The 22236-nt window shown below is 38.6% G+C and overlaps 1 protein-coding gene across 1 annotated transcript; it reads right to left on the bottom strand.

Annotated features, from left to right (window-relative positions):
• Window positions 1-4633: 4633 nt before the first annotated feature.
• On the bottom strand, window positions 4634-21514 carry LOC134075972 (beta-1,4 N-acetylgalactosaminyltransferase 2-like). Its single transcript, XM_062530996.1, has 7 exons — window positions 21488-21514; window positions 20791-20971; window positions 20457-20543; window positions 20017-20198; window positions 19790-19933; window positions 6799-7024; window positions 4634-4815 (listed from the first exon to the last, which is right to left on the bottom strand). Exons 1-7 carry the CDS (start codon window positions 21512-21514, stop codon window positions 4634-4636), a joined length of 1029 nt encoding a protein of 342 aa, XP_062386980.1.
• Window positions 21515-22236: the final 722 nt, after the last annotated feature.

The following is a 22236-nucleotide window of genomic DNA, read 5'->3' as shown; positions in this document are numbered from 1 at the left end:
ACACACACACACACACACACACACACACACACACTAAAATGCAGAGGGAATCAGTGCTGTGATAGGGATATGGAGATATATCTTCCCATACCTTGTTGCCAGGGTAGGTGTAATGGAAGCTCTATAGTATCTCTGATTTTCACTAAGAGGATTTCATTCTTAACTTGTTCTGTAAGTGAGTTATCTTGTGGTCCAGAATACCTACAAGCACGCACGCACGCACGCACGCACGTACAGTACACACGGACAAACACACACGCATACTAATAATAGTGGCCACCACACACTTTAATTTAGAAAAACCCTAAATCCCTCTGGAAAAGTAGCCTGGCTAACGCCTCCCACTTCTCAAATGAGACGTGGTCTGGCAACCAGACGTTCATTTTCTCGTATTTGAAAAAATGCCCAGATCCGTTCATTGGGCGCCACGGATGTCTATCAAATGCGCATAGCTCACCCAACTCGTTCGTATGCAACGCTAAGGGCTGCCGTAAATCCTTTGGCGTCGAATGTAGACGCAAGAGGGCAACGGAAACTTCTCGGATGTTCTGTGATTGGTTCGCCAACATCAGGCGAACATTAGGGCGTTAGTTTCCAGACTGGCTTAGCAGCGGGATTGAAATCACCGCGCAAGGCAGTATGGGAAAACCCAGGCTACTGGAAAAGTCTATTCCTCCTGGCAATCAGTGTTCTATTTGGAAGGTATATATTAAGCAAGACAAAGACCAGAATAAGCTACATTAAAGAAATAGTAGCTTCATTATGAGTGCATATGTTCAATATAATTGGTTGTGGGAAGTTCTAAAGGGGATGGGGGTGGCAGCAAAGAAGGACAGAAGGACAGCGAGAGCAACTGAGAAGGAGGCAAGTGAGGGAGAAGTGAGTGAGAGGGAAGAGTGCACAGTAGGTGAGCAGCCTCGCTCCCCTCTCTCGCTCCCTCTCTCTCTCTCGCACTCTCTCTTCCACCTCAATATAAAGAGGGCATTCATCCCTGAGCCATGGCACACAGCGCTGGCCTGCATGATCTGCCTCATGTTTCCCCAGGAAATGTCCACTTAGCTCTGGGAGCTCGGGGGCTTCCCGCAACACCTTTGATTCCGGGGCCTTGTCCAAATACCCACCGGAAGATGACCCGAGGGGCAGCGCCACCGCCGGGAGTTCCCGCTGAGGTCAGCTAAACAAACCCACAGGTGCCAAAGACCAATCCAGGGCAGAGGCACCTGCAGACAACTCCAGTGATAAGCTCTTGGATTTGCGAAGCAAGCTCCTGACAAATCGCTCACCTCCAGCAGGTCACAAATGTTCTAAATCACTCCTGACCTGCATGGGCCAATGCAGACACAAGTTCTCCCAAATCAGCATGCTTGATTCAGACATCACCAAATAGAGGAGAGCCTACTGTATACTATGTAAGAGACAGGAATTTTAGGGCCCCCGTAAAAGATTTAAATTTAGCTAATAGCTTTTAAGTATCAGAGCTGCATGATGGCAGAATTATTTTCTATCATACACACAGCACATCAAAGCCAACAGTTTATCATACGTGTTTCAAATGTTTCTGGGACTCAAACATATGGTCTTGGTGCTTCTAGCACATTTTGCTACCATTTCAGTAACAGAAGAGATTAACCCAACACGTACTGTGGAAGTCAATGTATAAGGATTATAATCCCTTTTACTCAGTTACCCCGCATCTTGCCTCTGTTGACCAACTCCACTCGATGGCGATGCACCTTTAGTTCTCTAGCTGAAACATCACTGACTCAAAGTTACTGTGCCTTTCACAATTGGAAAGGAGCGAGCGTTGCTCTGGACTATGGTTCAATGGGGCAGCCCAGGATCCAGGATACTTTGTTTCACATGATGCTGTATTCCACTGCATTGATGCCATTCATGCTCTGGAGAGAGTTAGTTTCATCAAGCATAAGTAGGGGACACTTGTCTTTTGTCTTAGACTTTTGTCTAATACCACAATTTCCCAGCTATTACCCACGACTTATACATTGATTTTTGCTCAATTCTTCAGCTAAGGGGGCAGTTAATATGTTCTTAATATGGTTTTGTTTCTTTCAACTTGCATAAAACACTGTCCTGCAGCTTATACACAATGCGGCTTATATGCGGGAAATTACTGTATAATGACATACAGTGGGTATAGTAAGTATTCATACCCATGCTAAAGTTGACTAAAAAGAGGAATATAAAATCATCTTTTGAGAATTGATTGTAATGCCTTAATTCAAAAAATGAGTAAAAATCAAACCGCTAAGGACACTAATTTTCTTTGTGATTGAAGAATGTATCGTAAATAGATAAATGTTCTTCCTTAAATACAGGGAGCATAAGTAATTGACCCCTATGTTAAATTCCCATAGGAGCAGGAGGATTTTTTATATGTTTTTATTTTTAAAGGCCAGCTATTTCATGGATCCAGGATATTATGCATCCTAATAAAGTTCCCTTGGCCTTTGGAATTAAAATAGCCCCACATCATCACATACCCTTCACCATAGCTAGAGATTGGCATGGTGCTTTTTCCAGTTAGCCTATTAGCCTGTTTGATGCTCATTGAGCTCAATGCAAATCAAACAGGCTAATAGGCTAACTGAAAAAAGCACCATGCCAGTCTCTAGCTATGGTGAAGGGTATGTGATGATGTGGGGCTATTTTAATTCCAAAGGCCAAGGGAACTTTATCAGGATGCATAATATCCTGGATCCATGAAATAGCTGGCCTTTAAAAATAAAAACATATAAAAAATCCTCCTGCTCCTATGGGAATTTAACATAGGGGTCAATTACTTATGCTCCCTGTATTTAAGGAAGAACATTTATCTATTTACGATACATTCTTCAATCACAAAGAAAATTAGTGTCCTTAGCGGTTTGATTTTTACTCATTTTTTGAATTAAGGCATTACAATCAATTCTCAAAAGATGATTTTATATTCCTCTTTTTAGTCAACTTTAGCATGGGTATGAATACTTACTATAGCCACTGTACATGACATGCAGAAATGACATAAATACATACATGGAATTTGTAAGAGGATGTTATAGACAGACCATACTGAAGTGTTAATTGTGTGATAATCATGAACTTAAATGTTTGACTCTGGGCCCCCATTTCACTCATGAGTACAACCAACGAGTCGACCTGTTGTTCTGTTAACACCTGACGAAGCGTTGTGTAATTAAATCACTTTGGGAGCAGCAGCAACAGTGTGCGGGTACTTTTTTTTAATTCATCGACTTCAATTTTACCTTGCACCTGTATACGTTGGATGTGCGTGCACTCTCTGCTACTTTAACAACCAACGAGTGACATGCATAGTACACTTGCATTATGCTAATATAATAACTTTGCAAAATCATTTTGCTAATTCAGTCCAAAGGGCAAGATTCTAATTCTTCTAAACCTGTAGTTACAGTACACAAATTACAGTCACATTTCACTTCCCACTCTTCTTCACCAAACATGTGTCAAAATGAAAAAGAGAATAACAGAACAATATAGAAAGCAGCACTTAACTGAGCAAGGTTAGCCTTTTCTTCAAACTATGTCTAGGGCTATAATTATGGACTACAGTACAAGGGTAACATAAGGTCACATTTGCCTAAAGGAGAAGCAAAAGAATAGTTGATGGGTTGAGTGGTGCTCACTTCAGTATTTAGACCAATACATGTTACATGAAGCTCTTGAGTCACCTGTTCATGACGACGAATCAGCATTCAGAACAATGCTCCATGGAAACTGGAATGCATTATATTCTATCAAGAGCACAGTTGAGTACAAGACTGAATACAAAGGAACATAGTGATACACTTGACTAATAGAGTGTCAACGCCTGTGTCTTAACATGCATCACTCACTGCAATTCCACACCTACTGTAACCACAATATTTGCAACACAGACACCTTTTTTTGTCACACGCATTTGCAAGATTGTGTTGAGATTTTGTTTCTTTTGAAAACAATGACCAACTTTCAAACGGATAATATTACATTGAAAAATAAGAGTGCAATATAAAAGTACAAAATAACAGCGGAGGGCCAAAAACAATTAACACATTAAAAGAAATTACACTTACACAAGATTTATGGTTAAAGAAATTGCTAGAAAATCAGAATGACTCTTAAGTCTGACTTTGCTGTGGTCAGGCTATCTGTGGTGCTTTTATGACCTGAGGGTGATTTAAAAAAAAAAAAAAATTATCCTATTCCACAACTGACAAGGTTCAGAATCTATGACTTAAGACAGTTTTGCACTAAAATGCTTCAATCATTACAGGCAGAATTTAGTATTACCTTTCAAGTACAAATTTTGGAAATAAAATTAGCCAAATGCATTATTTCAAAATAACCCTCCTAACCAATATCTGGATCTGTCTTTTAAAATGTGTATGTGTTGGTTGCCCTCTGGTGGCCAAACACATCAAAACAATTTTAAGACAGAAAAAAAGACTTTTATTCTACAGACAGACTATCAACTTTGTTAGTCAATAGGACATATTCTTCTTATAGAGAAATAGTGTACAAAACCAAACTGAACTAGAAAGTTCACACAACACACAACATTAACACAAATGGAAAAACAATTCTTGATGTGATGCGAAAAGGTATTATCCTTTATTCAATATGCAACACATTTCAGATGGTTTTTGAAGTAATGCAGGCGTAGTTTAGAATTTGTGTCTACTTTCCCTGGTCTCCTGAACTTTGTGTAATCTGAGTGGGCTTGCTTTGGCTGGTGCCCAACAACCATCATAGGGCAGGAGGCCACCAGCAAACGTCCCAGGCCATCCATGAAGAACTCTGGCCAGAGAGAGTGACATAGGTGAGGGGAGGGGGAAGCAGGAAAGAGTATTAGTAACCCTCAAGTATGTATAAAGTGCTTAAGTACTTTTATAGTCAGAGTTAATTTATAAATTGCAACTCTACTTGTACTAATACTAATACCTGAGGCATCTACATCATAATGTCCTGACAAAACACTGGTGTGGAGTCATGGTTCACTTCCTGTTCATTTAGACACCTTCCTGTGTCAACCACTGTGTCCTTCTCTCCATACTTGCAAACGCAGGCTGTGTCCAAAAGTCAAGCGTGCACGCTGGACAGTACCTTCTTTCCAGTAGCGTCTCAGTTAGCTTGCTCCTCAGTATGCGTCCCTACCTACATTTGGACAGCACAGCACTAACTAGTTGGCGTCACCTGACTCGGGGAGGGGGGGTGTTGACGATTTGCATGACGTGTGGAGCTTGACCTGCGCTGCGCAATGGATTATGGGATATCTGAGGCCAAAAAAGATGCATGGATGCACGCTTGGAAATCACGCCAAACGAATCCATCTAGTAAGAGCGCTTGACTTTCGGACAGTCTATTCTAACGTAACTTCCGGAAAATGCACACTGCCCAGCGTGTGTACTTATGTTTCAGACACAGCCATGGGCATCTCTGACTCAGCTCTTTCCTGGTTTGAATCCTACCTCAAGGGGGCGCTTGTTCCACATGTCCTGGCTTAAGCCGCCTTCACATTGGCACAGCAGATGCGGCTGCGAAACGGCCGGAAGTCATTCATTTCCTATGGAGATTCGCAGACCGTATGCGAATGGGTCCGAACAGTGCGGTGCGAAAAAAATCGGGTCCGTTGGTCATCCGCATGCGTTAAAAAAATTGAACTCGTACGACAGCAACGGACGGTTCCTATCCGAAGGAAGTTAGCGTTGCTATGGTACTGATAAACAAATTGAATATCTATCTTTTATAATGTCATATTACATGCTTTTAAACGATAAAGTTTAAAACAAAAGTCATCGAAAAGGAACGTGTATGATCCATAGTGGTGCACAAGCCCATCTTGTGAAAAATAAAATGAACGGTTGATGTAAAATAAATAATTATTTCCAAACGAAGTTTTTTGTCATGTCACTGTCTTACATGGTCTCTTAACACTATTAGGGCAGTTAGACAATTAATTTAGAAATAAAATAGCACTATTGTACATTTTACTCCCAAACTCGAAAAGCCTCCGACACTTCCAACGGTCAAGTCCGACGTCCGACGGGGGAGCACTGCGAATTACGGAGTGCCAATGTGAAGGCGGCTTTAGACAGTTGTCCAGATATGACTACCACAACACAGGGGTGCCCCAGGGCTTGGTGCTGGGGCCCCTCCTCTTCGCTATTTATACCACTTTCCACCTGATGACCCCTCAGTCTGCATGGATCCCTCCGTATCACCACCTTCTGCAAACCAACTGTATATTGCTGTCTAAACTGCACTATACTGCATGTCATGTCCTTTCTTATGGCGGCTGTCTGTCTGTCTGTTTGGACCTACAGGTGGAGCTGTGACCTGGCCTGTTAAAAGAAGCCTTCCTGTCTGCTTGCTCTCTCGCTCCTGTTTCGGCCGTCTGTCTGCGTGGCTGGCTGCAGCCTCGCTCCTCACATTTACCTTACTTACACCACACTTAATTCTGTATTGATGCACACTACACATTTGGTTAATTACTACATTTACCGATACACCTTTATTTATTTATTTATTTATCATTGTTAAATATAGCAATCAGTGTGGTCTCCCTTTCATGTCATTACCTCCGTATGAGCACAGTGGTTCTGACAAATGTCCTACATAATTTAGAACGGCCATTAACTGTTTTGGTGACCTATGAAGTAGATCTATTTTTTTTGGCTGTATCACACTAATTTGCCGAACTCTGTGAAGTTTAAATGAACTGTCATGATGCATCCAAGCTCCAAGAACTCTTGATAGCATTCTCAGCAGGTGATAACATACCAGAGTGGGCCACTCTTCTCAGCTTGGGATCAAACCCCACACTGCGGACGGTGTCTGTTCTGGCCAGGAAGAAGTTGACCACGCCGTCCACTAGCACGCAGTCCTTAAACCCAGGCAGCTGTTTGTGGAACTTGGACAGACGAGACAGACACCCACCTTCCCCATCCGCCCCCTCCTCATGCTTCAGAGTGAAGTAGAAGCGGTTCGAGCCAACAGACCCACCCAGCTGTGTGCAGGGAGAGAGAGAGAGAGAGAGAGAGAGAGAGAGAGAGAGAGAGAGAGAGAGAGAGATATGTAATCATCTGGACTGTCTTTTGGATGTGATTAATTGTAGTCGTTTAGTAGATTGTCAAACCTGGATTATGACTAAGGATCTTGGACTTTCACCGGAACAATTTAGTTTAGAGTTTCCTTTTCTTGATGTAGTAGCAAGGCTACATTTACTTTGAGTATGTTTTGGTTTCACAAGCTCTTGCTGTTGACTGCTTGTTTTTGATTCTGATATTGAATATCAACTTACAATTCCTGCCTGTGTCTGCATCTGGGTTTATAATAGCCTTGCCTGTGACAGGCACTCTAAAACTTTCATACACTTTTAATAATCTAATAGGTCTACTTTTACTATCTCTTACTATCCCTTATCTTCCCTTTATGTACATTAGAATCTAAATTCTTCCCTCCCTGACGGTGTTCTCCATTTTCATTCCATTTTCTATTTTGTAGTGACGGCTCCCTGGTGTGTGTACAGTATGTGAGTGTCTGTGTCATCCAATGTAGCTTGCAACAAAATACTTTGAGAGACTGTATCTAGAGTATTTAAAATATTTGAAAAACTTTAAAAAAAAAACACATCTCACATTTCATCATTTCATCACTCTCACAAATATTCTACCTACAACCATGACAATAGGGTTATCATAGTCTTGGTGAACCTGGTTTCGTTGGTTTTTACAGTGCATGCAAATGCACTGTTCTGTTCTCCCTAGGCATCTTCTTCTTATTACAGTGCATGAAAATGCACTGTACTGTTCTTCCTAGGCTTCTTCTTCTTCTTCTTATTACAGTGCATGAAAATGCACTGTACTGTTCTTCCTCGGTCTTCTTCTTCTTCTTATTATTACAGTGCATGAAAATGCACTGTACTGTTATTCCAAGTCTTCTTATTATTATTATTATTAAACTTCTTCTTCTAACGCAGCCAATTCAGCTTCAACCGTTTAACGTAGAAACTTCATTCAAACGTTGTTGCGTAGGTCTTGCTTATGCCATGCCTGCTTTATATTTTTCAACTTTGTAACTTTTATACTTTTTAAACTATTAGTTAAAAACTATTACAATTTCCCCCATAGACTTAACATTGCTCATTATGACATCACGGCAGCAATTAGAATCTTACACCAGGTGGCCGGCCACCTGGGCACCAACTGTCAGTTTCTCTCAGGCTCCTCTCTGAAGACTACATATTCTGTTCCCCTGTATCCTCTGCGCACAACAGTATCAAAATAAGTCCTCCTAATTCCATTCAACTTTATATCCATTCATCTTCTTCAAACCATTCACTCATCCACCCATTCTAAACAGTCTGCCTATCAACATCAATTAGACGATCTACATTCAACTTTTAAACAATCTACTCTGTCTCAGGCTGGCTCTCTTAAGACTAGCCAGTTAAATTGATTACACCTGTATCTGTATCCACTACTCTCAGTAGAGAGCTGTGTCTCTCCATTCTACAAGAATATAAGGCACATTCCATCCAACATTCTATCCATTCATCTTCTTCAGACCATTCACTCATCCACCCATTAAACTGTCTATCAACATCTATTAAACAATCTGTCTATCAACATCCATTAAACTCTCTGTCTATCAACATTAATTAGACTATCTACATTCAACTTTTAAATTATTGACTCTGTCTCAGGCTTTAAGAGTACTCTGGCTCTCTTAAGACTAGCCAGTTAAATTGATTACACCTGTGTCAACTACTCTCAGAGAGCTGTTGTGTCTCTCTTAACAAGAATATAAGGCACATTCCATCCAACCTTCTATCCATTCATCTTCTTCAGACCATTCACTCATCCACCCATTAAACTGTCAATCAATATCTATTAAACAATCTGCCTATCAACATCCATTAAACAGTCTGTCTATCAACATTAATTAGACTATCTACATACAACTTTTAAAGTATTTACTGTGGGTCCCTCTCAAGCAGCGTTTATATGTCCTCCCTCGCTCCTCGATCCACAATGATCTACATAAAGAAAGATAGAAGAAGGGCTAGACTATCCCATTGTTGCCGCTCCATCATTCTTTATGTAGATCAGTGAGGAGCGAGAGAGGACGCGTAAACGCTATATGAGAGGCACCTTCTGTCTCAGGCTTTAAGCATACAATCTCATTAAGACTACAGATCCTGTTTCACTACGTCCTCTGTCCACAACTGTTTCAAAATAAAGGTCCTCACTGCAATAATACACTATTAAATCATTTAACCATTAAAAACTACTCAACTATTGAACTGTTCAACCATTCCAACTGTCAGTTATCATCCACTATGCCTACAGTCAACTACATGAAACCTCCATGTACCTAGCAACCAACATAGCAACCATTAAAATTAAGTGTTTATGACCGTTTCCATAGCAACCAACATGATTATACTGCAGTAACTTCTTGTTTCCTGATAGTGGCCACCATGGATACCCTAGCAACAAATGTTTCAAAATAAAAGTCCTCACTAGCAAGTTAGCTAGTTAGCATGGTTAGCATTGTTAGCATTTTTAGTATAATTGCAGAAAATCATCAACTAAGTTAGCTAATCAACCTGGTTAGCATTGTTAGCAAATTTAGCATTGTTAGCATAGTTAGCATTTTTAGCATTACTGCTAGAAATCATCGGTTAAGTTAGCTAATCAACCTGGTTAGCATTGTTAGTAAAGTTAGCATTGCTAGCATAATAAGCATTTTTAGCGTAACTGCTAGAAATCATTAGCTAAGTTAGCTAATCAACATTTTAACATGAATAGAAATCATTAGTTAAGTTAGAACTGGAACGTTTCATCTTTAAAATGTCTACCTTCACACTATCAACTCTCTGTAAACTATGCAACACCCATGTTTACCCTAGCTACATCTTAGCAACCATATCTACATTATCTATCTATTTTTGCATTTTCATGCACTGGTAATTCCTTGGAATTGCATTTCTAGTTCTTCTTCTAACGCACGCAATTCAGCTTCAACCGCTTAACGTAGAAACTCCATTCAAATTTTGACGCGTAGGTCTTACTTACGCGATGTGGGCTTTGTATTTTTCAACTTTGTAACTTTTATACTTTTTAAACTATTAGTTAAAAACTATTACAATTTCCCCCATAGACTTAACATGGCTCATTATGACATCACTGCAGCAATTAGAATCTTACGCCAGGTGGCCAGCCACCTGGGCACCAACTGTCAGTTTCTCTCAGGCTCCTCTCTGAAGACTACATATTCTGTTCCCCTGTATCCTCTACGCACAACAGTATCAAAATAAGTCCTCCTAATTCCATCCAACTTTATATCCATTCATCTTCTTCAAACCATTCACTCATCCACCCATTCTAAACAGTCTGCCTATCAACATCAATTAGACACTCTACATTGAACTTTTAAACAATCTACTCTGTCTCAGGCTGGCTCTCTTAAGACTAGCCAGTTAAATTGATTACACCTGTATCTGTATCCACTACTCTCAGTAGAGAGCTGTGTCTCTCCAGTCTACAAGAATATAAGGCACATTCCATCCAACTTTCTATCCATTCATCTTCTTCAGACCATTCACTCATCCACCCATTAAACTGTCTATCAACATCTATTAAACAATCTGCCTATCAACATCCATTAAACTCTCTGTCTATCAACATTAATTAGACTATCTACATTCAACTTTTAAATGATTTACTCTGTCTCAGGCTTTAAGCACACTCTCTCTTAAGACTAGCCAGTTAAATTGATTACACCTGTATCAACTACTCTCAGAGAGCTGTATCAGTGTCTCTCTTAACAAGAATATAAGGCACATTCCATCCAACCTTCTATCCATTCATCTTCTTCAGACCATTCACTCATCCACCCATTAAACTGTCAATCAATATCTATTAAACAATCTGCCTATCAACATCCATTAAACATTCTGTCTATCAACATTAATTAGACTATCTACATACAACTTTCAAAGTATTTACTGTGGGTGCCTCTCAAGCAGCGTTTATATGTCCTCCCTCGCTCCTCGATCCTCAATGATCTACATAAAGAAAGATAGAAGAAGGGCTAGACTATCCCATTGTTGCCGCTCCATCATTCTTTATGTAGATCAGTGAGGATCGAGGAGCGAGAGAGGACGCGTAAACGCTATATGAGAGGCACCTTCTGTCTCAGGCTTTAAGCATACAATCTCATTTAGACTACAGATTCTGTTTCACTACTTCCTCTGTCCACAACTGTTTCAAAATAAAGGTCCTCACTGTACACTATTAAATCATTTAACCATTGTAACTACTCAACTATTTAACTGTTCAACCATTCCAACTGTCAGTTATCAACTATGCCTCCAGTCAACTACACGAAACCTCCATGTACCTAGCAATCAACATACCAACCATTAAAATTAAGCGTTTATGACCGTTTCCATAGCAACCAACATGATTATGCTGCAGTAACTTCTTGCTTCCTGATAGTGGCCACCATGGATACCCTAGCAACAAATGTTTCAAATTAAAAGTCCTCACTAGCAAGTTAGCTAGTTAGCATGGTTAGCATAGTTAACATTGTTAGCATAGTTAGCATTTTTAGCATAACTGTAAAAAACATCTAACTAAGTTAGCTAATCAACCTGGTTAGCATTGTTAGCAATTTTAGCATAGTAAGCATTTTTAGCATTATTGCTAGAAATCATCAGTTAAGTTAGCTAATCAACCTGGTTAGCATTGTTAGTTTAAGTTAGCATTGTTACCATAGTTAGCATTGCTAGCATAGTTAGCATTTTTAGCATAACTGCTAGAAATCATTAGCTAAGTTAGCTAATCAACCTGGTTAACACTGTGAGCATAGTTAGCATAGTTAACATTTTTACCATTACTGCATGAAATCAGTAGCTAAGTTAACCAATCAACCTGGTTATCATTGTTACCATAGTTAACATTTTAACATGAATAGAAATCAGCAAATCAAAATGTTTCAGCTTTAAACTGTCTACCTTCACACTATCAACTCTCTGTAAACTATGCAACCACCATATTTACCCTAGCTACACCTTAGTAACCATATCTACATTATCTATCTATTTTTTGCATTTCATGCACTGGTAATTCCTTGGAATTGCATTTCTAGTTATTATTATTATTCCGCTGATCAAATTCATTTTTTCTATTCAGGTTGAACCGTTTAACCTAGAAACTTAATTCAAACGTTGCAACGTAGGTCTTAAATAGGGGAATGCTGCTATGTATTTTTCAACTTTGTAACTTTTAGAGAACTGGGACAATTGTAACAGCGGTACAAATGTAACAGTGTTTATTTCTCAAGATATGGTGTAGCTACAGGAACGCAAATAGACTCATATCAAGTAATTATCTACAATCGTATAGCCATCCAAATATGAATGGTCTACTGTACACACAACCAGAGATATTAAGCAAAAAAGAGCCAAATTCAAGCATCGCGATTTTTATTTTATTTTAAACCGCAGCTGTTTGTTTAAGTTTGCGTCGCGAAATTTTAATGTGTAGACTTCAATCAAATGCCATTCATATCGCCAGTCCCTCTGTTTCAAGTTAACATGAGAGCCATTTGATTTATATAGTCATAGCAAATGCAATTAAATGAAAATAAAAACATGACCTGTGCGGCTTAGTTGTAACACCCGTCTCTATGGCAAAATGAACTGATTTTATCGCGCATGCGTGAGCAGTTATCATTGCGAGTTATGGATTATGATTTTGTGCCGCGATCACCCTCAATTAAAGTTAACACAGCAACTTCAAATATCAGTGTTGGACCAAATGCTTCAGACATGTAAGAGATAAGCAGTTTATCAACTATATTAACAGGTTTTATCAAGTCGATATGACCAAAATAAGCATATTTAAAGGTTGTTCTGAGCTAGCATAACATCATATCATACGGTCTCCAATGGCTAATCACTCATACAATAAATTAGCTTTAACAGTCATACATTTTGACTTTTTTTGTTGATTATATATGAAAACAGATTTTCTTTGTTTAAGCCAGCAGTGTTTTGTGTTAAAATATGTTATAGGATTCACGATTTTAACACGATTTTAGCACTGTTACAACCATGACGCTATACCATTACAACTGTGCCGCACTTTTTATGGCTGCGTCTAGGTTGTAACAAAGGTACATGACACTGTTCAGTTAAATTATAAACAAACTATAAAATATTTTTTCAATTCTGTTTCAACTTTCATGGAGTATAGATGTATGACTCTGTGCTGGTCAAGTTTCACAGCTCTCAAGTCTATCGTCTTTGTGTAAAGCTAGTTTGAACTGAGACAGTAAAAAAGTGTTACGATTGTGCCGGTTCTCCCCTACTTTTTAAACTATAAATTAAAAACTATTGAAAATGTCCCCATAGACTTAACATTGGCCTCTATGACATCACAATCGGGTCGTTAAGCAATTAGAATCTTATGCCAGGTGGCCAGCCCCACCTGCAGCAGCCCTCTCTCTCTCTCTCTCTCAGGCTTTAAGCATACAATCTCTCTGTGAAGACTACATATCCTGTTAACTGTTTCCTCTTTCCTCTTAACTGTTTCAAAATAAAAGTCCTCACTGCAATAATACACTATTAAATCATTTAATCATTGAAACTACTCAACTATTTAACTGTTCAACCATTCAAACTGTCAGTTATCATCAACTATGCCTCCAGTCAACTACATGAGACCTCCATGTACCTAGCATTGATGACCGTTTCCATAGTAACCAACATGATTTTACTATAGTAACTTCTTTATTCCTGATAGTGGCAGCCATGGAAACCCTATCAACAAATGTTTCAAAATAGAAGTCCTCAGTAGCAAGTTAGCTAGTTAGCATGGTTAGCATTGTTAGCATTTTTAGCATAGCTGCCAGAAATGATTAGCTAAGTTAGCTAATCAACCTAGTTAGCATTGTTAACATAGTTAGCACTGTTAACATAGTTAGCATTTTAGCATAACTGCTAGAAATCATCAACTAAGTCAGCTAATCAACCTGGTTAGCATTGTTAGCATTGTTAACATAGTTAGCATTTTTACCATAACTGCTAGAAATCATTAGCTAAGTTAACCAATCAACCTGGTTATCATTGTTAACATAGTTAACATCTGTTTACAGCATCTGTTTCTAACATTTGTTAGAAATCATTAGTAAGGTTAGAACTGGAATGTTTAAGCTTTCAACTGTCTACCTTCACACTATCAGCTTTCTTTAAACTATGCAACCACCATGTCTACCCTAGCTACACCTTAGTAACCATATCTACATTATCTATCTATACACATTTTGCATTTTCGTGCACTGGTAATTCCTTGGAATTGCATTTCTAGTTACAGTGCATGAAAATGCACTGTACTGTTCTTCCTCGGTCTTCTTCTTCTTCTTATTATTACAGTGCATGAAAATGCACTGTACTGTTATTCCAAGTCTTCTTATTATAGTGCATGAAAATGCACTATACTGTTATTCCAAGTCTTCTTATTACAGTGCATGAAAATGCACTGTACTGTTCTTCCAAGGCTTCTTCTTATCTTTATTTTTCTTCTTCTAACGCGCGCATTTCAGCTTGAACCGTTTAACGTAGAAACTTCATTCAAACTTTGTTGCATAGGTCTCGCTTATGCCATGTGTGCTTTGTATTTTTCAACGTTGTAACTTTTATACTTTTTAAACTATGAATTAAAAAACGATTTCCCCATAGATTTAACATTGAGCTATTTCCCCATAGACTTAACATTGCTCATTATGACATCACGGCAGCAATTAGAATCTTAAGCCAGGTGGCCGGCCACCTGGGGACCAACTGTCAGTTTCTCTGGCTTTAAGCATACAGTCTCTCAGAAGACTACATATCCTGTTAACTGTTTCCTCTTTCCACAACTGTTTCAAAGTAAAAGTCCTCACTGCAATAATACACTATTAAATCATTTAACCATTGAAACTACTCAACTATTTAACTGTTCAACCATTCCAACTGTCAGTTATCATCAACTATGCCTCCAGTCAACTACATGAGACCTCCATGGACCTAGCAACCAACATAGCAACCATCAAAATTAAGCGTTTATGAACGTTTCCATAGCAACCAACATGATTTTACTACAGTAACTTCTTTATTCCTGATAGTGGCAGCCATGGATACCCTATCAACAAATGTTTCAAAATAAAAGTCCTCACTAGCTAGTTAGCATTGTTAGCATTTTTAGCATAGCTGCTAGAAATGATAAGTTAAGTTAGCTAATCAACCTGGTTAGCATTGGTAACATAGTTAGCATTGTTAGCATAGTTAGCATTTTTAGCATAACTGCTAAAAATTATTAGCTAAGTTGGCTAATCAACGTGGTTAGCATTGTTAGCATAATTAACATTGTTAGCATAGTTAGCATTTTTAGCATTACTGCTAGAAATCATCAACTAAGTTAGCTTATCAACCTGGTTAGCATTGTTAACATCTTTATCATTTTTACAATAACTGTTAGAAATCATTAGCTAAGTAAACCAATCAACCTGGTTATCATTGTTAATATAGTTAACATTTTAGAATACCTCCTAGAAATCATAAGTTAAGTTAGAACAGGAACGTTTAAGCTTGAAAATGTCTACCTTAACACTATCAACTCTCTTTAAACCATGCAACCACCATGTTTACCCTAGCTTCACCTTAGTAACCATATCTACATTATCTATCTATAATTTTTTTGCATTTTCATGCACTTAAATCATTTAACCATTGAAACTACTCAACTATTGAACTGTTCAACCATTCCAACTGTCAGTTATCATCCACTATGCCTCCAGTCAACTACATGAAACCTCCATGTACCTAGCAACCAACATAGCAACCATTAAAATTAAGCGTTTATGACCGTTTCCATAGCAACTAACATGATTATACTGCAGTAACTTCTTGTTTCCTGATAGTGGCCACCATGGATGCCCTAGCAACAAATGTTTCAAAATAAAAGTCCTCACTAGCAAGTTAGCTAGTTAGCATGGTTAGCATAGTTAGCATTGTTAGCATAGTTAGCATTTTTAGCATAACTGCAAAAAATAATCAACTAAGTTAGCTAATCAACCTAATCAATGCTAGAAATCATTGGTTAAGTTAGCTAATCAACCTGGTTAGCATTGTTAGTAAAGTTAGCATTGCTAGCATAATTAGCATTTTTAGCGTAACTGCTAGAAATCATTAGCTAAGTTAGCTAATCAACATTTTAACATGAATAGAAATCATTAGTTAAGTTAGAACTGGAATGTCTCATCTTTAAACAGTCTACCTTCACACTATCAACTCTCTGTAAACTATGCAACCACCATGTTTACCCTAGCTACACCTTAGTAACCATATCTACATTATCTATCTATTTCTGCATTTTCATGCACTGGTAATTCCTTGGAATTGCATTTCTAGTTATTATTATTAAACTTCTTTTTCTAACGCAGCCAATTCAGCTTCAACCGTTTAACGTAGAAACTCCATTCAAACGTTGTTGCGTAGGTCTTGCTTATGCCATGCCTGCTTTGTATTTTTTAACTTTGTAACTTTTATACTTTTTAAACTATTACTTAAAAACTATTACCATTTCCCCCATAGACTTAACATTGCTCATTATGACATCACGGCAGCAATTAGAATCTTACGCCAGGTGGCCGGCCACCTGGGCACCAACTGTCAGTTTCTCTGGCTTTAAGCATACAGTCTCTCAGAAGACTACATATCCTGTTAACTGTTTCCTCTGTCCACAACTGTTTCAAAATAAAAGTCCTCACTGCAATAATACACTATTAAATCATTTAACCATTGAAACTACTCAACTATTGAACTGTTCGACCATTCCAACTGTCAGTTATCATCCACTATGCCTCCAGTCAACTACATGAAACCTCCATGTACCTAGAAACCAACATAGCAACCATTAAAATTAAGTGTTTATGACCGTTTCCATAGCAACCAACATGATTATACTGCAGTAACTTCTTGTTTCCTGATAGTGGCCACCATGGAAACCCTAGCAACAAATGTTTCAAAATAAAAGTCCTCACTAGCAAGTTAGCTAGTTAGCATGGTTAGCATAGTTAGCATAGTTAGCATTTTTAGCATAACTGCAAAAAATCATCAACTAAGTTAGCTAATCAACCTGGTTAGCATCATTAACAAATTTAGCATTGTTAGCATAGTTAGCATTTTTAGCATTACTGCTAGAAATCATCGGTTAAGTTAGCTAATCAACCTGGTTAGCATTGTTAATAAATTTAGCATTGCTAACATTATTAACATTTTTTACGTAACTGCTAAAAATCATTAGCTTAGTTAGCTAATCAACATTTTAACATGAATAGAAATCATTAGTTAAGTTAGAACTGGAATGTTTCATCTTTTAACTGTCTACCTTCACACTATCAACTCTCTGTAAACTATGCAACCACCATGTTTACCCTAGCTACACCTTAGTAACCATATCTACATTATCTATCTATTTTTGCATTTTCATGCACTGGTAATTCCTTGGAATTGCATTTCTAGTTATTATTCTTCTTCTAACGCACGCTATTCAGCTTCAACCGCTTAACGTAGAAACTCCATTCAAATTTTGTCGCGTAGGTCTTACTTACGCGATGTGGGCTTTGTATTTTTCAACTTTGTAACTTTTATACTTTTTAAACTATTAGTTAAAAACTATTACAATTTCCCCCATAGACTTAACATTGCTCATTATGACATCACGGCAGCAATTAGAATCTTACGCCAGGTGGCCGGCCACCTGGGCACCAACTGTCAGTTTCTCTGGCTTTAAGCATACAGTCTCTCAGAAGACTACATATCCTGTTAACTGTTTCCTCTGTCCACAACTGTTTCAAAATAAAAGTCCTCACTGCAATAATACACTATTAAATCATTTAACCATTGAAACTGCTCAACTATTGAACTGTTCAACCATTCCAACTGTCAGTTATCATCCACTATGCCTCCAGTCAACTACATGAAACCTCCATGTACCTAGCAACCAACATAGCAACCATTAAAATTAAGTGTTTATGACCGTTTCCATAGCAACCAACATGATTATACTGCAGTAACTTCTTGTTTCTTGATAGTGGCCACCATGGATACCCTAGCAACAAATGTTTCAAAATAAAAGTCCTCACTAGCAAGTTAGCTAGTTAGCATAGTTAGCATAGTTAGCATTTTTAGCATAACTGCAAAAAATCATCAACTAAGTTAGCTAATCAACCTGGTTAGCATCATTAACAAATTTAGCATTGTTAGCATAGTTAGCATTTTTAGCATTACTGCTAGAAATCATCGGTTAAGTTAGCTAATCAACCTGGTTAGCATTGTTAGTAAAGTTATCATTGCTAGCATAATTAGCATTTTTAGCGTAACTGCTAGAAATCATTACCTAAGTTAGCTAATCAACATTTTAACATGAATAGAAATCATTAGTTAAGTTAGAGCTGGAATCTTTAAACTGTCTACCTTCACACTATCAACTCTCTGTAAACTATGCAACAACAATGTTTACCCTAGCTACATCTTAGCAACCATATCTACATTATCTATCTATTTTTGCATTTTCATGCACTGGCAATTCCTTGGAATTGCATTTCTAGTTATTATTATTCTCCTAACCAGGTCCTAATTCGCTTCAACCGTTTAACGTAGAAACTTGGTTCAAACTTTGTTACGTAGGTCTTGAAAATAAGACTAATTGTATGTATATTTCAGTTCTGTAAACTTGATACTTTTTGAAATATTAGCAAAATATTTTTCCCCATTGACTTTTCATAGACCTCTGAAGCTGCCCTCTGCCCATATAAGGAGATCCGGGAGTTAATTGAAGCCAACTGCCCATATATGGCAAGCTTTTTTGTAGGCGAACTTCAGAGGTCTATCGCACTGCACTGCTGATTAAGCTGATTTGCACCTGTGTCAAGGGCCAGCTGCTCAAGGCCCTATCAAGTTTAATTGACAGCCAGTTAAATTGAACCTGCATTATCAGCTCTCTCTGTCTACCCATTCACTCATACACACACACACACACCTGACTGCAGCACTTCATATACAGTATACCACACTTCTCCATGCACTCCACAACATTCTCACCTTAACCTAACTCGCACGCACGCACACACACACACACACGCGCGCACGCACACTCACATGCACTCACACTCAGAGGTGGAAAAGTCAAGCTTCAGAGAGTAAAAGTCCAATCACGTATTGGTTCTATCTGTGCACTTAAACACAGGTGATCTCACCAATTAGCTGCTCTGCCTGGCTGAAGAGTTGTACTACTTAGAATCAGCTGGTTGGTTGGACTTTTCCACCTCTGTCCCTAAGCCACATACATCACACTGCCCCCCCCCCCTTCCCTCACCTTCCTCTGTCCACACCTGTTTGTAAATTTAAGTTTGTTTCACATTTTATCTTATGTCTTGCTTTTGCATGCACTGGTAATTTCCTCGAAATTACGTTTTCTAGTTTTCTTTGCTGTTTATAGTTGCTTAGGGGTTACTCAATAAGAATAGGCCCAGTGATATCCCTTGGGCAGTTCCCTATATTCAGCTTAAAGGTGACCTAAATAGTGATTTGTCCATAAAAATACCAATTACTGACTGACTGACTGACTGCATAGTTGGGTGGCCTAGCTCTCCAGGTCTGGATGGTTGGTTAGCCTAGCTCTCCAGATCTGAACAGTGTTCAGCGATTTGAAAAGCTCACCACATCCAGCTCTGGCATAGACTCCATGATCTCCACAAACTTCTCAATTTTGGTCTCGTTCAGGAATTGGAAGTCATCGTCCACCCACAGGAAGTACTTGGTTGTGACCTGAGAGACGGCTAGGTTCCGTCCAGCAAACCAGCCCTGGACAGACGAGAATTTGTGATTTAACACACCCAAACAAATATGTGATTGAAATCTCAAAGACAGATGGGAAAAGACTGTACTTGAGCTGGGGGCATGATGTACTGGTCAATATTGTGGCCCTCCACTTTTTCTGTCTTCAGGCTGTCATCTGCAATGATGATTCGAATATCCGGGTATCTTTCCCTGATGCTTTTGATCAAGACCCTCAGCTCTTCGTATCTTAAGAATGTTTTTATAGTGATGGTCACTTGAGAATTAACGTCTGATTAGCAAGAGAGAAACAAAAAGAAGAAACACAAACACACATCATATCATACTGTACATATAAGCACTGGTAGCAGAGATAGAGACAGAGATGTAACGTATCATGTAACATATCAGCAAGAGAGAGACAAAAAGAAGAAGAAACATGAGAGTAAACACACATATCATATACTGTATCATGGTTTATAAGCACTGGTACCAGAGGTTGTAACACATCTTCATGTGTGCGACCTGAAAATGTGAAGAACAAACTCACCTTCACCCAGGTCATATAGAACAGGAAGCGTAGGCTTCTTGATTATGATCGGGAAGATGACCTCATGATCCTCAAAGGTGAAGTGCACTGGTGATTAACAATATACTGTATAACATACTGTATATTTGTTGATGTAGTTGTTGTTGTTATTGGGACCAGATTTGTTTTATTTGAAATACATACATATCAAAGATACCTGGTTTCTGGTAGGGATCTTTAAAGACATTTAAACAGTTTATTCAAATGACCATAGCTAAATTCTCATTCCCAGCACTTAACACTGAGTAAAGCACAAACATACACAATATTTCTGCCCATTCACACCAGGCCTTACCCAGATCGCCTGCTTTTAAGAGGTAAACTTCACTGGTGTAGGTAACATGTGCCAGGAGGTCATTCAGGTCTTCTACACTGGTGGCGGTGATATTGAGCATGTTCTGATTCTGCCCCTTCACTTCCTGTCCCTGTGGAACCTTGTCCACCGCCATCACGCCATGGGACGCATGGAGAGACACCTATACAACGGCAAAGTGGACAGACTCAGAGACAACTGTCGGAGCTAGGAGAGCAGACATGGCTATCATGGACTACTAGGATCAAAAAAGTCAGATGCACACGAGTCTATTATGTTCAGGCGTCTAGCCCTTACAGACACTGACACCCTGATTTATAAAGACATTTAATAAAATTAAAGATTATTTGAATTTTGACAAACCTTGTAAACCTGCCTCCCATGAGCATTCAATGCCAAACCTAAAATGATTATTTTCAAATTGATTAAGTATTCATTAGCCAGCCTGTAATTTTACAACAACTAGCTCATTTCGTTTGAAATTGTCAACCCCTTCCTCAGAGTGAACTTAGGTTTACATCATATACAAATCTTTGAATATAAACAACACAGAGATATCCACTGATTCTGTGATCATGTTGGTGTGAGGTCATGCCAGACGCATGCCTAAAATGATAGGCTCCACAGATTTCAACACATTTCCAAATCCAGCAGCACATACAGTATGGGCATAACATACTGTAAGAACTATAGCAGCAAACGCCATCTTTCTTCAACAAGTAGAAGTAGCAGGTCATACAGAGGGAAATCAGTCAATGCACTAAACAAAATGCAAGGCTAAATTTTGGGCTTCATCACTAGAGATGTGTACTTTTTCTGCATAGAACTGGAAAGAAATATGTTTTCTGTGAGCATGTGGAAATTACAGGAACTTTTATTTTCAGTCTATGACTGAGGCTAAAACATCCTTTATATTATTTATAACCAGCAGAACATACAAACTACGGCATTCAAGCCTAACCAGAAATAGCCAATTCTATTCAGAATGCGAGTCTGATGCTGCTTGCATTGGAACGTGATCATGGGGTGTGTTTCAGCCGATATAGGGGGGGAAAATGCCTCTGCACACAACTGCTAGACCTAATCAATCAGAGTAAAGATATAGCCTATCCGTGAATCCTGAAAGGTGGCATGGAAACCGTTTTTGTCTTGGTTTTGATGAATTAGGAGAGGTTGTGCATAACCAAAGAGCTATCATGAACATGAGGCATGGTTGTGCCCTCCTTCATATGAAAATCTTGAACTAGCCACTAAAAAATGGGTGAATTAGAACAAAGCCTGATATCAAATATAAGTTCAATTGGGGTTACCAAAGAGGGCGCCATTTAGTCGAAATTACCATTTCAATACCCAGCCTAAATATAAAGGTTTTAATCGGGCTTGTAAAATTGCAATTGAATTTATTTTTTATAAATCAAAGTTGAATAC

Source organism: Sardina pilchardus, chromosome 3 (genome assembly GCF_963854185.1).
Source record: "Sardina pilchardus chromosome 3, fSarPil1.1, whole genome shotgun sequence".
In the NCBI taxonomy this organism is placed as follows: domain Eukaryota; kingdom Metazoa; phylum Chordata; class Actinopteri; order Clupeiformes; family Clupeidae; genus Sardina; species Sardina pilchardus.
The sequence above is the reverse complement of the archived record's forward strand: the minus strand, read 5'-3'. Positions and strand labels throughout refer to the sequence as shown.

What these genes read in the sequence shown, in the direction of transcription:
- LOC134075972 (XM_062530996.1), bottom strand. Translation starts at nt 21,514, where the DNA reads ATGGCGTTTGCTGCTATAGTTCTTACA. An exon ending in CTTAAAAGCAGGCGATCTGG is followed by an intron (nt 20,544 to 20,790) that starts GTAAGGCCTGGT and finishes GTTAATCACCAG; the next exon opens with TGCACTTCACCTTTGAGGAT. An exon ending in ACATCATGCCCCCAGCTCAA is followed by an intron (nt 19,934 to 20,016) that starts GTACAGTCTTTT and finishes TCGTCTGTCCAG; the next exon opens with GGCTGGTTTGCTGGACGGAA.